The sequence below is a fragment of the Eulemur rufifrons genome, chromosome 8 (genome assembly GCF_041146395.1).
Source record: "Eulemur rufifrons isolate Redbay chromosome 8, OSU_ERuf_1, whole genome shotgun sequence".
Taxonomy (NCBI): Eukaryota; Metazoa; Chordata; class Mammalia; order Primates; family Lemuridae; genus Eulemur; species Eulemur rufifrons.
The window spans coordinates 31733794-31748506 of NC_090990.1; the positions used below are offsets into that span (position 1 = coordinate 31733794).

General features: G+C 51.3%; 1 protein-coding gene across 18 annotated transcripts in view; it reads left to right on the plus strand.

The window, feature by feature from the left end:
- ST3GAL3 (ST3 beta-galactoside alpha-2,3-sialyltransferase 3) overlaps positions 1–14713 on the plus strand; it is a 181786-nt gene that overhangs the window by 150540 nt on the left and 16533 nt on the right. For 8 of the 18 annotated variants that reach the window (XM_069479816.1, XM_069479818.1, XM_069479821.1 and 5 more), the window contains 4 exons: positions 2433–2527; positions 5948–6011; positions 6831–6926; positions 7196–7382. The exons of 1 other annotated variant lie outside the window; for it this stretch is intronic. In XM_069479816.1, the coding sequence (XP_069335917.1) occupies positions 2433–2527; positions 5948–6011; positions 6831–6926; positions 7196–7382 (442 nt within the window). Of the gene's footprint in view, positions 1–2432; positions 2528–5947; positions 6012–6830; positions 6953–7159; positions 7383–14713 lie in introns of all 18 variants that reach the window. 9 more of the 18 variants (XR_011234561.1, XM_069479827.1, XM_069479828.1 and 6 more) reach the window with 4 other exon arrangements.

The window sequence follows — 14713 nt, forward strand, 5'->3', positions numbered from 1 at the left end:
AGCTAGCTCGATCTTTCAGGGAATAAAAAGAGAAGTTACAGAAAGAGCATCCAAAACATGAAGGCCTCATAAAATAAAAAGATGAAGTGGGAAGTGTTTGAAAACAGATCATAAAAGCAAGAAATGAATAGGTTACACACCAGAGGCAAAGATTTTTAAGAAACTCTTATCAGGCCCATTTAATACTTTTTGCCATGATCTGTCCCAAGAAATTTTTTTGGCCATTAATAATATAGCAACTCCTGCTTTTTTGGTCATATTTTGATTTGTCCATCTTTTTACATTTCACTTTTTTGGCCAATTCATGTTGCATTATCATGTTGTTTGACCCAGTGTCTGCATAGTAGGAGAAAGGGAGTCTACACACTGCAGTCTACAAAATAATAAGGGAGAAGGAAAATCAGTTGGATATATACCATAAGGTTGTTTCTGTGTTGTTGGATTACGGATTTTTTTTTTTTTTTTTTTGACATGGTCACACCCTGCCACCTAGGCTGGAGTACAGTGGTGCAATCCTGGCTCACTGTAACCTTGAACTCCTGGGCTCAAGCGTGATTATGGATATTTTTATTTTGTGTGTGCTTATCTGTACTTTTTCTAAAATTAACACATATTACAGGCTACACACACACAAAAAAAAGGTGTTTTTAAAAGTAAAACTTAGTATAATGAACTGTCTAACCATCTGAAAAAAAAAGGGGGAAAGGAAAGGAAAAAATATGTTGAGATTATTTGGCTAGATCTTAGGAGATTTTTATTAGCATATGACATCTAGTACATATTGGGAAACAGATAAAATCCTGTCCGAGCTTGACTCTGAGAAACTTCACAAAAATTTTATAAGCTCAGTGGTGACACAGGAGAGGTTCTTGATGCAGGTTTAGCCAGGGACCTTGTCTCCTTTGATATAACACGTAGACCATGGCCAGGATCCTCAATGCCTCTAATAAAACATCAAATATATTAATTTACTTAGATTTTTATGTACTAGGCACACAAAATATGCATTACCCTTTTGTACAGAGAGTAAGCATGCTGCCTCAGTTGCTGGGACCCAGAAGTCCAAAGGGAGGCTGCTAGGCAGGAATGGCCTTTCAGGGCTCGCAAGTGTTGACATCTTCTTCCTAGTAAGAATGATGGGGGAGGGAGCAGGATTGAAAGTTTGCTGCTGCTTTCAAGTTCACATCAAAATCTCTAACACTGTTAGGCCTCCGAGTGATTACTGATGTTATTCCTCCTGGGAATGGTGGTAATAATGGTGTTGGTGGTGATGGGGATGAGAAATGGATACAGTTCCAGCTGCTGGGCTTAGAGGGCCTCTCCTGCCACCTCCAGTTGTTCCGAGGGCTGATTGGGGTTGAGTTAGAAATACAGAGACAGAGTCACTGAGGCCTAGGGCTCCACGCATTCATTCTTGGCCAGAGAAGTCCTAAGCAGGCGCCTGCAGAACTCTCAGCACACAGGAAGCACCAGCCATCTTTTGAGCTGCCGGGTGCCCTGAAAATGGTCCCCAAGCCAGCGTGCCAGGTTTCATGTGAAGTCGTGTTCTTCAAGCATCTCTGAAGAGCTTAAATCCCCCTGTCATTTTGCCTCTGTGCCTCACTTCCCTTTGCATCCCTTCGTCCCCAAGCGCTCCTCCTGCCCTGCCCCAAAAGAGTGAAACTCGCCTTTTTCCTTCACCCCAACTCAGCATCACTTCACCCTCCTTCTCGCCCCTTTTCCCTCCCATCTCTCCTCCAGGCCAAACTTAAACCTTCCCCTTCAACGTTGGATCCCTCTCCCACCCCCACAGGAACTTAGCTTTCCCTCTCTCCTTGTCTCCACCAACAAAGGCACTCACATCCCACTGCTCTGAAACCTCCCTTCTCAGCCCTGCCTCTTAGCACTCTGCTTTTTCTTTCTCTTCTCTACGAAACTTCTGTCTCCTGTAGTTGTAACCTGCCTTGCCCTCTCACTGTGAACTCTCCTTCCTCTCCCTGGGTGGTCCACCTCCCAGAATTCTTTCCAAAATTATCTCCCTGCACTGGCTGTATTTTTGGATATTTTTCTGCTCAACTGGACAGTGTCTCATCTCTGTGTTCCCAGATTGCAGGAACAGTGTGGGCAGCAGTAACTATTTGATGGATGCCTGGATAAACTTCCAGAGAGCTTCCAGCTCTGATGTTGATCCTTGCTGAGCAAATCTTCTCTCTCCACTCCTACAGCTGGCCACATAAAGACTGACCAGGCCTGCTCCCTCAGGCTCAGGCTCCACTGAACAAGATCTGTGAAACTCCTCAGCAGCTGCCCAGTGAACAGGCCGGGTCGGGTAGGGGGGGTATGCTGGAATGTCAGGGGTTCCAGCAGGTCCATGGCCAGGACCGACGTACAGAAGAGCCACCAGGACTCCAGCCTGTTGCGTTCTGTGATCCTCAACAGCGTTTGTATTCCAGGTTCTCCAAGCCAGCACCCATGTTCCTGGATGACTCCTTTCGCAAGTGGGCTAGGATCCGGGAGTTTGTGCCACCATTTGGGATCAAAGGTCAAGGTATGTTGGGAACCCTGACCTACATTAACATCACATCCCCCACACTGTGTCCCTGTCCTTCAGGACAGGGCTATATGCTCAGAAGTCCCCATGCTGGGGATCCACCCATCCTCCACTCTCAACAATTCCTTCTCTCCCTCTTTCCCTTCCTTCCTTTTTTCTTACTACTTCAATAGAATATTTACTCAGAGCACACCACTTGGTGTGCCAGGGGTAGGTATACGACAGTGAAGTAGATTTGGCTCCAGTCTAGTGGAGACACAGATACTCAGGGTGCGGGACAGTAGGACTCTGGTGAGGGTGGTACAAGAGCTGTGCGATCACAGAAGGGCTGCCAGAGTCACTAACACTAGAGCACTAGGCACGATGAGGCCATCCCCCAGGAATGCCCCCAGCTTCTCCCACAGCACCTCCTAGGGTTTCTCACCTGAACCTGGTCTCCCCCCAATCCTTTCTTATCCTTAGCCTTAGCCAAGGCTAACCTTTCCCCCACTTTCTCAGAAACTCTCCCATTCCAGTGCCTTAGGGACCCACCCACACAGCTCCCTTCTCACCGAAGACTTTCCCATCCCTAATAGTTTAAAAGTTGTGCCTCTTTGTCAAGTTTCTGCATTTCAGAGCACGACAGAAAAGAATTTGGGCTTTAGGGTCAGACATAGAGGGATCCGATTCCCATACTGCCTCTTTACTAGCTGTGACCTCATTTCACCTACCTGTGCTTTAGTTTCTTCATCAGTTAAATGGAGAGAGGCCAGGCGCCATGGGTCACACCTGTAATCCTAGCACTCTAGGAGTCCGAGGTGGGAGGATCGCTTGAGGTCAGGATTTGAGACCAGCCTGAGAAAGAGCAAGACCCCGTCTCTACTAAAAATACAAAAAAAAATAGCCAGCGTGGTAGTGCACGCCTGTAGTCCCAGCTACTCAGGAGACTGAGGCAGGAGGATCACTTGAGCCCAGGAGTTAGAGCTGCAGTGAGCTATGATGATGCCTCTGCACTCTACCCAGGGCAACAGAGCAAGACTCTGTCTCAAAGGAAAAAAAAAAAAGTGAGAATAATACTATTGTGTCAGGTTGTAGTCAGAATTAAATAAAATGACTGTTAAAGGGGCGATATTATTTGGCCAGGAGACTCAAGAATACCTGAACCCTCCGGTCAGTCTGCCCACCCCTCCCCATAAAGGAGGCAGAGGCCAGCAAAAACACTGTGAAATGGAGCTTTGACCTCAAACCTTCAAGGACAAATCTAATGGGTTGGGTTGAACCACATGAAGAACCCCTTTTCCCTGGGCGCAGGAAGCCAAGCAGCCCACTCCTTTCTCTGATCCCCTCTGGAGACTCTGATCATACAGCTACCAGGGCCAGGAAAGTCCAATGTGGAGCCCATCGACCAGCAGGAAGAAAGCACCTGGTAGCGTGTGCCCTTTCTGCTGAGGTTCTCCTCCTGGAAAACAAAGCCCCATTCGTATCCTTGACCTTGGCCAATTAGTAGCAATATGCTTTTCCTTGGAGGTGAAATTGGAGGTGGGAAAAGGAGGGAATCTGTGGCCTTCCCTGAAGCCCACCATAAGGTGTATCTGAAGGCACTTAAAGGTTTGTTTCCTTCCCCATTCTCAGCCAACCTCTGGAAAGGTTAGCTGTGCCTGCTGCCTTATCTTTCTCACCGTTTACTCCTATAGAACATCTCAACTCCCCAGCCCCAATCCAGTGACACTGGTCAGTGCCCCCGTGAAGTCCAAAGGATACTTTGCAGTCCTTAACATGACCTCTCGGCTGCATCTGACAGTGTCTCTGCCCCTCCTTTTAAAAATTGTGTTTGTTTTTAATTTTCAAGGGATCCTTTCTTTACATGAAATATTTCAGGCATACAAAACAGTATAAAGAATAACATAATTAGCACTCATGTACCTTTCACCCAGCATAAGAAATAAAACGGGAGATACAATTAAAGCCTCTGCGTAGCCCTTCCCACTCCATCCTCCTTCCCCAGGAGGCCCTTATCCTGGTTCTGCTGTCAGCATTCCTATGCCTTGTTTATATGTTTTTACTACATATTTATATATCCCTTAAGAATATGGTGTTGCCTTTGCATGTTCTTAAATTTTATAGATATTGTCATTGTATGTACATATGTGTGTGTGGCTGATTTTTTTTTTTTTTTGCTTATGATTTTGAGATTTATCTGTATTGCTACATTAGCTCTATCTAGATCACTGATTTTTTTAACTGCTGTGTAGTATTCTGTGTACCACATTTTATCTGTTTTCCTTTGGTAGACATTTAGGTTGCCTCCAACGTTTTGCCATTACAAACAATTCTTCAGTGAACATTCTTGTACAAGTCTCCTTGAACAACTGTGTGAGTGTTTCAATGCTATACCCCTAGGAGTATAGTTTGTAGGCTCTTAGTGTATGCACTTCTACATTATTATTTGATATTATTAAGATGTTCTCCATTGTGGTGGTACCAATTTACTTTATCATTAGGTCTTTATGTACATTATCCTTTATCTTCCTAACAACTCTGCAAAGTAGGAATTACCATCTTCCTTTTAGAGATGAGGAAACTAACGCTCAAAGACAGTGATTTATGTAAGGTCACAGGATTTGACTCCAAAGCCAATTCCCCTATTATGCATGATATAGTATAATATATTATAGTGCTCTCATTATGCCAGAGTTTGAAAGGAGGACAGTCATTATTGCCAAAGCAGAGAGAGGCCAAGAAGATGAGGTCTGAATAGGACACAAGATCTGAGAGCACAGAGGTCGTGGGGGTCCTTGCTGAGAGCAGCCTGGGTGCGGTGCAGGTGGGCAGACGCTGGCAAGAACAGCGTTAGAGATTAGTGATGTAAGAGGCGGAAGTGAGGGGAAGGCGGTAGCAGCAAATGAGACGGGTGATCTGCAGGGTGAGCTCTTCAGGCATTGGGTGTTTCCTCGTTTGTTTCCTGGTGTCTGCTTGGTGGGGACACAGGTAAGCACCACACGGCCTCTAGCTCCGATTAGGGACTCCTGTTTCAGGGGAGACATGCGCTTCAGCTTCCAGGCAAGGCCGTGGCCTGGGGCTGCATGGCCTGGGGCTGCATGGCCTGGGGCTGCATGGCCTGGGGCCTGACTGCAGCGCCTCAGAAAACCAGATGGGCCTCCCAGGGAAGGTGAAGCAGCCCCGGGAAAGAACCTGCATCCCAGCATGAGGGCCTGGCTCCTGGCAGAGATATGCCTGCCTGTTTTCCTGCCTTCATCTCCTTTCTCAGGGAGACAGTTAGGGCAGTGGCCCAGCCTGACCTTGTGTCCAGAGCTCCCTCTCCCCACTTCCACCTTCACTCTAGCCCCAAGAACTTGTGCCTTCAAGTAGGATTATCAGCAAACGTTTTTATGGAAACTTAAGTGACCCTCTAACAGGAACTCCCTCCTCTGTTCATAGACAATCTGATCAAAGCCATCTTGTCAGTCACCAAAGAGTACCGCCTGACCCCTGCCTTGGACAGGTGAGCCACTCACTGCCCACCCTCCTGCCCCCGGCTGCCTGACATTTGCTGAAGTGTCGAGGCCAACTGGCCATTCCCTGATACGGGCAGGTTCTCCAACATGTCACACATGCACATACGGTGCACATCTGGGGTGGGTGGAGTGGATAAGTGGGACCACTCCACTGGACTCGCATCCCTGTGGGCTGTCAGCGTTTGGCAGGACATCCCAGTCCTCAGACATCAGAGCTTTGAGGGTGAGAACTGAAGACACTGAGCCTGAGATCAGCCCAGCAATGGGACTGAGGTCTGGGTGGTGGGGGATGGTGATCGGGGCAGGGCTTATGTCCAGGACATCAGGCCAGGAGAGGCAAAGTGCGTAGGCTCCCTGGTGGCTGCTGAGAGCCTAGGGGCTTGTGAGTTGAGAATAAGCCGAGCTTTGAGTCCTGGAGCCTCCATTCCCATTCCCCTGTTCTTGCTTTCCTGGCTTAGCCTCAAACTCAGATCACTGCCTAAACCCCACTAAGCCTTGGGGAACCTTCACCCTAGAATGCTGTCTTACCAGAGCCCCCTCCTCACCACTCAGGGCTGGGACCCAAGCCCTTCCACGCCCCTGTTTTCCTGGGGAAATATCAGGGACTAGGGATGCCGGAGAGTCCCAGGGCCCAGCTACCCACAGTGTGGTTCTGGCCTCCCCTCAGAAATGCTGCCAGAAACCCATGGGTCTTCTTCCTGTCTCCCAGCCTGGTCCTGGCCAAGGGCATGGGGTCAGGGGCCAAAGGGGTAGGGGAAGAGACCGGCGGACAGCCCCCCACAGAATCTCCGTCTCTCTCCCCTCAGCCTCCGCTGCCGCCGCTGCATCATCGTGGGCAATGGAGGTGTCCTTGCCAACAAGTCTCTGGGGTCACGGATTGACGACTACGACATTGTGGTCAGGTGAGCTCCCCAAAGCAGCACCTTGGGCACCTGAGTGTCCTGGCCCAAACCTGATCCTGAGCCCATTGAGGACTGTCTGTCCATCTGGCCAGTTGGGCTGGAGGTCAAGAGAAGCCTCAAGAACCCTGGGTTGGAGGGCTTTGGGACAGACAACTAGGTGGCACCAGGTGACCTGGACTCCCCATCCTCTGCACCTGGGGTATTCTGGGGTCTCAGTTCCTCCCCAGACACAGGCCCCAGGCAGGCTCTGACTGGCCTGCTCTCTGCAGACTGAACTCAGCACCAGTGAAAGGCTTTGAGAAAGACGTGGGCAGCAAAACAACACTGCGCATCACCTACCCCGAGGGCGCCATGCAGCGGCCTGAGCAATATGAGCGAGACTCTCTCTTTGTCCTCGCTGGCTTCAAGTGGCAGGACTTCAAATGGTTGAAATACATCGTCTACAAGGAGAGAGTGGTGAGCTCCCCGGCACCAACTCCTTCCCTTCCTGCCCCGGTCTTCTCCAGCTCCCAGGCAGTCTCTCCCCATTAACCCAGCAAAGAACAAATAGGAACCTTCAAAAGAAGCATTAATGACCCAAAGCTGAAAGGCACCAAACACAACCAAGGGGCAGAGAGACCAGGAGATGCCAGGGTCACTGGCCAGTCTCCGGGAGCTAATATGCCTGACGTCTGCCACCTGCCTCCGGGCACCCAGGTGCAGGTCCTTTCTCAGCCTTCTTACCAGACCCAACAGCCCTTCCCTGGGCCAGGGGCCCTTCGCTGGCCTTAGATCCCCTGGGGAAGGAAAGCTGTCTCTAAGGCCAGGCTCAGTGTCACTCCTGATCTTCAAACTCTCCAGCCCCTACCTTGTAGCTGCCTCTCTGACCCCCTCTTATCCCCTGTGGGGTCTCTCTGACTCTGGTCTTAAGGGTCCTGGCCTCTTTCTCAGCTGGGGTAGGAAGGCCTAACTGGGGCCCTGGAACCAGCCATTCTGCAGGAGCAGCGGATTCCTCAACTTGAGAGTGCCAGCTCCCCAATTCGTAAGTCCTGGCCTCTCTCCACTTTGCACTTTTACCACTGACCTGTAGCTGGTCCCCAACCTGCCACTGAGTCTGGTTCTACTCTTTAGGAATGATCAGATTCTCTACTTACTGTTCTAGGCAGGCAAAGGTCTGGGTCCATTTCTTTCGGGAGCTTACGTGGCAGAGTAGGGTGAGACTGCTCTTTGGTAGACCACCCACTGAGTCCCCTCCTGAGACCTCTATTTCCAGCGCTGGGCCTACAGGGACACCCGCCAACTTGTCCAGGTCCATCCCCGCCTCTCTCCTCAACGAGCTGTCACCAGCAACCCCAGGGGAAGGGTACTGCCGAGCTCAGGCCATTCATCTTCCCATGCCCAAGCCTCTTACCAGAGGAGGAGGATGACAGACGGCCCTCCGCCTACAGTAAGGAGCCAGTTCTTTCTGGAGATTGAGGGAGGAGTTGGGGGCTGGAACAGGTTACTGTGGGGGTCTCAGTGCAATTTGGTTTAACTCCACAGCTCTTTACCAAGCAAGGCCAAGTGCAGGCAGTGTCAAGTAGGTAGCAACCAAGAGAGAAGACAGAAGTCAGGTCCAGAAATTCAGGTAGGTGGGCCAGTGGGGAAGGGGAGCCCGTCTCAGAACCAGGTGAATGAGGCAGCTGGGCTCTGCTGGGTCCAGTCCTGCTCTCCAAAGGGAAGGAAACGGCCAGGCAGCAAAGTGAGCATTTGGCCTCAGCCAGCCCCAGCGTCAAGCAGGCCCACTCCCCATGCAGACTAGGCAGAGAATGGGGCTGGGGGAGCACCCCACTGTTTTCAGAACCCTGGGATCTGAGACACTAGTATCCTCAGAGCCCCTCTCTTTGCCTTGAGGGCAATAGAATTAGGGTCACAGATAGGCACTTTTAAGGGAGAAATGGGAGGAAATTGGGTCTGCCTTGGTGAACCCCAGCAAGCTTGGGGGCTGCTTGGTGACTATGGCCTTCTGCCCATCTGCCCACCTCCTTCCCTCTGCCCATGGACACCTGTCAAAGCCTCCTTCAGAGCAGGAGCTCCCATGGGCAGGGCCTGATCCCATTGGTTTTTACTCTTGAGTGCCCAGTCCCCATAAACGATCTGGAATTGGCTCAAACACCAGCTCCTGCTTCCCACTGGGCAGACTGGGAAAAGCCAGGCAGTCCAAATAAGGCCAGGCGTGGGGTGGGTCAGAGCCAGCCAGGTGGGTGGTATCCCATGTTCCTTCCAAGAACACCAAGGTCAGTTAATTTAAGGCTCTTACTATTCATCCAAGGGAGTAAGGAAAGAAAGAAGAAAAGGAAGGAAGCCAACTAGAGTCAGAGGACTCACTATACTCAGGCCACTCAGGAAGCAGACAGAGGGCCTCGCTTTTCCCAGGACGACCGAGGTGCTCTCTGCCTGGCCCGGCCTTGGCGGCAGGCAGATCCGAGGTACCAGAGCAGCGGGATGAGGAAGTGTGGGGTGTGCACAGGCACACACTCAACCTTGCTGATGTTCGTGTGCATCCTGGCCCTGTGCAGGGACCCAGGGCCAGCCTTGTGTTGGTGAGGACTCCTTCCCAGCGTGGGTGGGGGCCAGGGGAGAGAGGAGACAGAGAGGAGTCCTCTCAAGTGCTGTAGGCCTTCCCTGGCTCCAAAGTCAAAGTCAGAAGCCTTTAGAGTGAGCTGCCAGACGGATGCCAGTGATGCCTTTGGCCTCACTTCCCCCAGCACCCAGAGGGGACCTGCCCAGGCCCTGTGGCTGCCTCGTGGCCTCTTCTTTAGTGCCCAAGGCTAATGCACTCGCAGCACCTCTCCCATGCTCTCCTTCGCTTGAGACCCAGGTAAGTGAGCGAGGCTGCTTCTCCAGGTCCTGCCGCAGGCTTGTCCTGCTCCTACAATGGTGTTTCTAAACGTGCAGCCTCTGGGCTGCTGGAGAGCTACCTCCACCTGTGTGGAGCGTCACCTGCAGACTTCTGGCAGGAGGCAATTCTGTGTTCTGGAGCCAAGCCCTGGCTAGGCAGGGCTGGAACGGGCATTAGGCCGAAGTCACGGCTGCTGCCTGCCACTTGCTATGTGAGCAGTCACAGCGTGTCACTTTGTGGTAGCCAAGAGTCCTGATGGGACATGGGAAGCAGGGATATGTGGGAAAGGAAAACCAAACAACCTGTGCCAGGGCTGGCCGTACTTTCTTCCTCCACCTGGGACCTGTCCTCTTCACCATTTATGGCCATTTGGTTTCCTGATTCACTGGACAGTAGCACCGATAACTCCAAACAAGTTACAAAAAGGCCCTTTATCTCCCAGATCCCAAGAGCCTTAACCAAGCCAGCAAGCAGAGGTAGGAGCACCCAGCAGGCTGTGTGCACTCAGAGCAGCTCGGAAGAGCGCCAGTGGATGGGCGGGAGGAGCACCGAGGCGGGGAGGGAGGGTGGAGCCAGGGCCGTGGGGTGCAGCTGTATGTAGACCCTGGTAGGAGGAGGCAGCCTCCGGCTTACACGCCAGTCCTCCGAGAGGGGCCTCTGCAGTGGTGCCTGCACTTGCTCGTGTGCCAGGCATTAGTGAGATTCCTCTGTGCAGGTGCTGTGCTGGCCCCTGGGAATACAAAGAGGAATGAAGCTCTGTTCTGGACCTGAAGTAGCTCACAGTCTAGCGAGAGAGACAGTCCCAAAACTTGAGTGCAGTGTGGTAGGTGCTATGGTGGGGAGAGGCCTAAAGTGGCCCTGGGGACAAGAGAAGGCCTACTGGAGGAATCACTCCTGAGCTGGAGTGAGTCAGGGGGACAGTGTTACAAGCGAAGGGAGAAGCATGTGCAGAGGCCGAGAGACCACGCTGCCTTCTGTGTGGACAGAGCGTGGCACGTGAAGGTGATGTATCAGGGCTTGCTGCCTGATGTCTCAGACGCTGCGGCCTGTGCATCCTCCTCCTGGTGTTGGATGAAGGATGGAGACACCCCGTCCTCCTGCCCCCTCCTCCTCACTTCCGAGCCTGGAAAGCTGGCCTCATTGCTGAGCAGCCTCCAACCAGACACAGATTGAGCAGGCGGGCCAGGGCCTGGCTGGGTTGGTTGGGTGTGGCCTCCGCCCAGCAGGGGAAGGGGAGAGCAGAAGGGTGGCAGAGGGAACGAGCGGTTGGCCTCTGGGCAATCTTGACCTTCTAGCTATAGTTCAGCCAGTCCCTGGGGAGGGACAGAGGAAGGGCAGAATCTAAGAGGCCGGCCAGGGCCCCACATTCATGCACAGGGGGACCGGGTCCCTGAATTGGGGAATGACAACACAGTTTAAGAGAGGAAAATGGCTTAGGCCTTGGAGTTACACAGACTTGAGTTTAAATTCAGACTCTATCATTATTGGCTGGGTTATCTCAGGCAAATTACCCAGCCCCCTTAGACTGAGTCTAAGTACAGTAGATGAGTAGTACTATGCATTTTTCAGCATTGTTCTAACAAGTAAGAAGAAATGTAGAAGCACCTAGCACAGAAAATTGAAGTTCTCAGTCTATGGCAATTATTAATGTTTTTTGTTGTTTTTTTATTGGTGGGGGTGCTGATTTCAGAGAAGCCCAGTTGCACTGGGGAGTGAAGCATTTTTCTGTCTAGGCTGTAGGGCTTGGCCTAGGAGGTGACCCAGAAGCAGATGTCAGAGGCCAGGCCTAGAGGAGGGAGAGACAAGGAAGCTCCCGGTGAAAGGCAGCAGGTGGGTTAATTGCTGGGAAGTCCACAGGGCAAACAGGGCCACCAGGTCCCCAAATAAGAGGCCACATTGGACCAGGCCCGAGATGAGGATTGAATGTCCATCTGCACCTAAACCTATACTCTGTCCAGGCCTGAGAGGGATGCAGAGCCTTTGGATGGACTCGGCCCAGAAGGAGCCCGGCCGGGCAGCAGCTCACCTCTGGGGAGACTCAGTGCAGGCCTCTTGCTGCTGAGCCAGCAGTCTCGGTCCCTACCGCGCAGTCTCCTCGCCATGCCCGAGACCAGCTCTCCTAGGGTCCCGTTTCCTTTGCAGCCATCGCCAGCAGACACAGCTCCTTCTCCCTGTGAGGGCCAGGAAGACCTCATGCTCACCCCGCATTAGTTACTGCATCCTAACCTAACCCTCATCGCTGTCCTTTGTGACCTCTTGGTTACTCTGCCTCATAATTACTTACCATCATTGTCATTCTCCTCTTCCAGTTCCTCTTCCTGCCTCCCTTCCTCCTCTTCCTGTTCCTTTTTCTTTTCCTTCTCTTGTTCCTTTGCTTTCCGTCATCACCATCAGCAGCAGCAGCATCGCAGGTGCCACTTATTAAGCTCTTCAGCTTACCAGCTTTCCTGGAAGTTCTTCATTCAGTTGTCATAATGACCCTGCTAAATAGGAACTATTGTTGTCCCCATTTTAGGGATTAAGAGAGGATGAGTTACCTGCTTAAGGTCACACAACTAGTTAAGTGATAGAGCTGAATTCAAACCCAGATCTGACTGCCCCAGGGATCTTCCTAAGAAATGAGTCTGACCACATACCTTCCTGCTTAGAATCCTCCCCTGACCAGCTCCTGCCCGCCGTGGCCTATGGAATGAGAAGAGCTGCTGTTTACTGAGCTCCTCTCCATGCCAGGCCCTGGGCTCCATGATTACTTGCATTATCTCCACCTGCCATCCCAGCAGCAGGAGTTTGGACGAAAGGTGTCTCACTTTAACCATCACACTAGGATACCTCTCATTCATTCATTCATTCATTCAGCAAATCCAAACCAATCACCAAAATCGCATGGAGTCATGTGCTGCAAACACTGTCTCACTCCCTTGACAGCTCCCTCTCCCAGTGCCTTTCTCCCTTTCTCTGCATCCAGCCAGTCCAGTACCAGGGGCTGCATGTACCCACAAGGAGAGAAATTATAGCTGAAGCTGTAACACCTGGTGATAGTACCTTACTAGCATGTTGGTGCTGCTTCCCATTCCCGTGTCCTGTCCCTGGTCATTGATCTCAGAACCCTACCCTCACCATCCTCAGTTCTGCTCTGCCTCCATCCCTGTTCCAAGCAGAAATCTCATGTCCAGCTACACAGGGAAGATAAAGGTCATCATCACTGAAGAGCTCAGCTTCCCAGCCACCAGTCACACATGTAGCTGCATCCGCACCTGTCCCTCCTGTGTCTCTCCTCTTCAGGGTCACTTCTCTCCTGTGCTCTGGATGCTGTCTCCTCTCACCTTCTCAGGAGCTGCCTTCGTTTGTTTGTCTCCCTTCTCACCTCTTCCCTGGATTCTTCTCTCACATCTATATATTTGTTTGGGTTTCTCTCACCTTAAAAATAAAAGCCCTTGGCTGGGGATAGTGGCTCACACCTGTAATCCCAATACTCTGGGAGGCTGAAGCAGGAGAATCGCTTGAGCTCAGGAGTTCCAAACCAGCCTGAGCAAGAGCGAGACCTCGTCTCTACCAAAAATAGAAAAAATTAGCCAGGTGTGGTGGTGCACACCTGTAGTCCCGGCTACTCGGGAGGCTACAGCAGGAGGATCTCTTGAGCCCAGGAGTTTGAGATTGCAGTGAGCTGTGATGATGCCACTGCACTCTAGCCTGGGTGACAGGGAGAGACTTTGTCTCAAACATGAATAAATAAAAGCTCTCTCTTTAGCTCGTGTTCACCCTCTCCTTCCCTTCTCTTTCAAGTTTCTGGGAAGAGTCACCACCTGTTCTAGCATCTCCATGTTTCCCCTTCTGTTTCTCAGCTTTTCCAGCCTGGCTTCCAAACCCATCCCTCTACAGGCAGTGACCTTCTATTTCTAAATTCAGTGGACTCAACCTCTGCCCTCCCTTTAAAGGAACAACTTGTCAGCAAATATCCAGTGAAATTTACTGTGTACCAGACCATGCGAGGTTCTAGGGATAGTCCCTGATTCTTACAAGTTCATAGCTAAAAGCCTGGGAAGCACCCTTGATTCCGCCATCTCCCTTGCATTCCCTATTCAACCATTCAGTCCCCAACTCCCTTCTAAAAATGTCTGCCTGCGCATTGTGGTGTGTGCCTATAGTCCCACCTACTCGGGAGGCTGAAGCAGGAGAATTGCTTGAGTCCAGGAGTTCAAGGCTGCAGTGAGCTATGATCATGCCTGTGAATAGCCACTGCACTCCAGCTGGGACAACTCTAAAAAAAAAATGTCTGGCATGAGTCATTTCAGCAGCTTCCTTCCTCCCTTCCTCCAGTCAGTCCTCCCTCCATCCATTCTCCACATCTGTATTCCAGGGAACCCTCCTGAAGTGTCTTCATTGTCCTGCTTCATGGGTTCCTCATTGCCTAGATCCAATAGTTGTCAAAATTCCTTCTCATACCAGCAGCGTCAATATCACCTGGCAGCTTGTCCAAAATGCATTTGGAAGGGGAGGGGGCCTTAGATGTATGTTAGGAATGACAGGCTGCGGGGGTGGTCCCAGCAGCCGTTTTAACAGACTCCCCAGGTGATTCAGACACAGACTCAAGTGTGAGAACCACCGGCCTGTAGGATAAAATTCAAACTCCGTAGCACAGCACTCCACGATCTGGCCCCTTCCATGCCCTCCCTTGTCCTTGCCACTCTTTCTTGCACCCAACATGGACTCTCCACTCTAGATGTACCAAAATAGGTGTCCTATTTCACACCTCCGTGTTCTGCCTACTCCCCTCCCCAAGGCTGTGGGAGATGCTCCTCCTCTTATAAGCCCCGGAGGGCAGGACCTGCCTTGTGTCTATCTGTTAAGTCCACCACCTCCTGCAACGTGTGAAACATAGTTGGCGTACATAAACGAATAAATAAACGTGGAAACTGAGGCCCAGAGT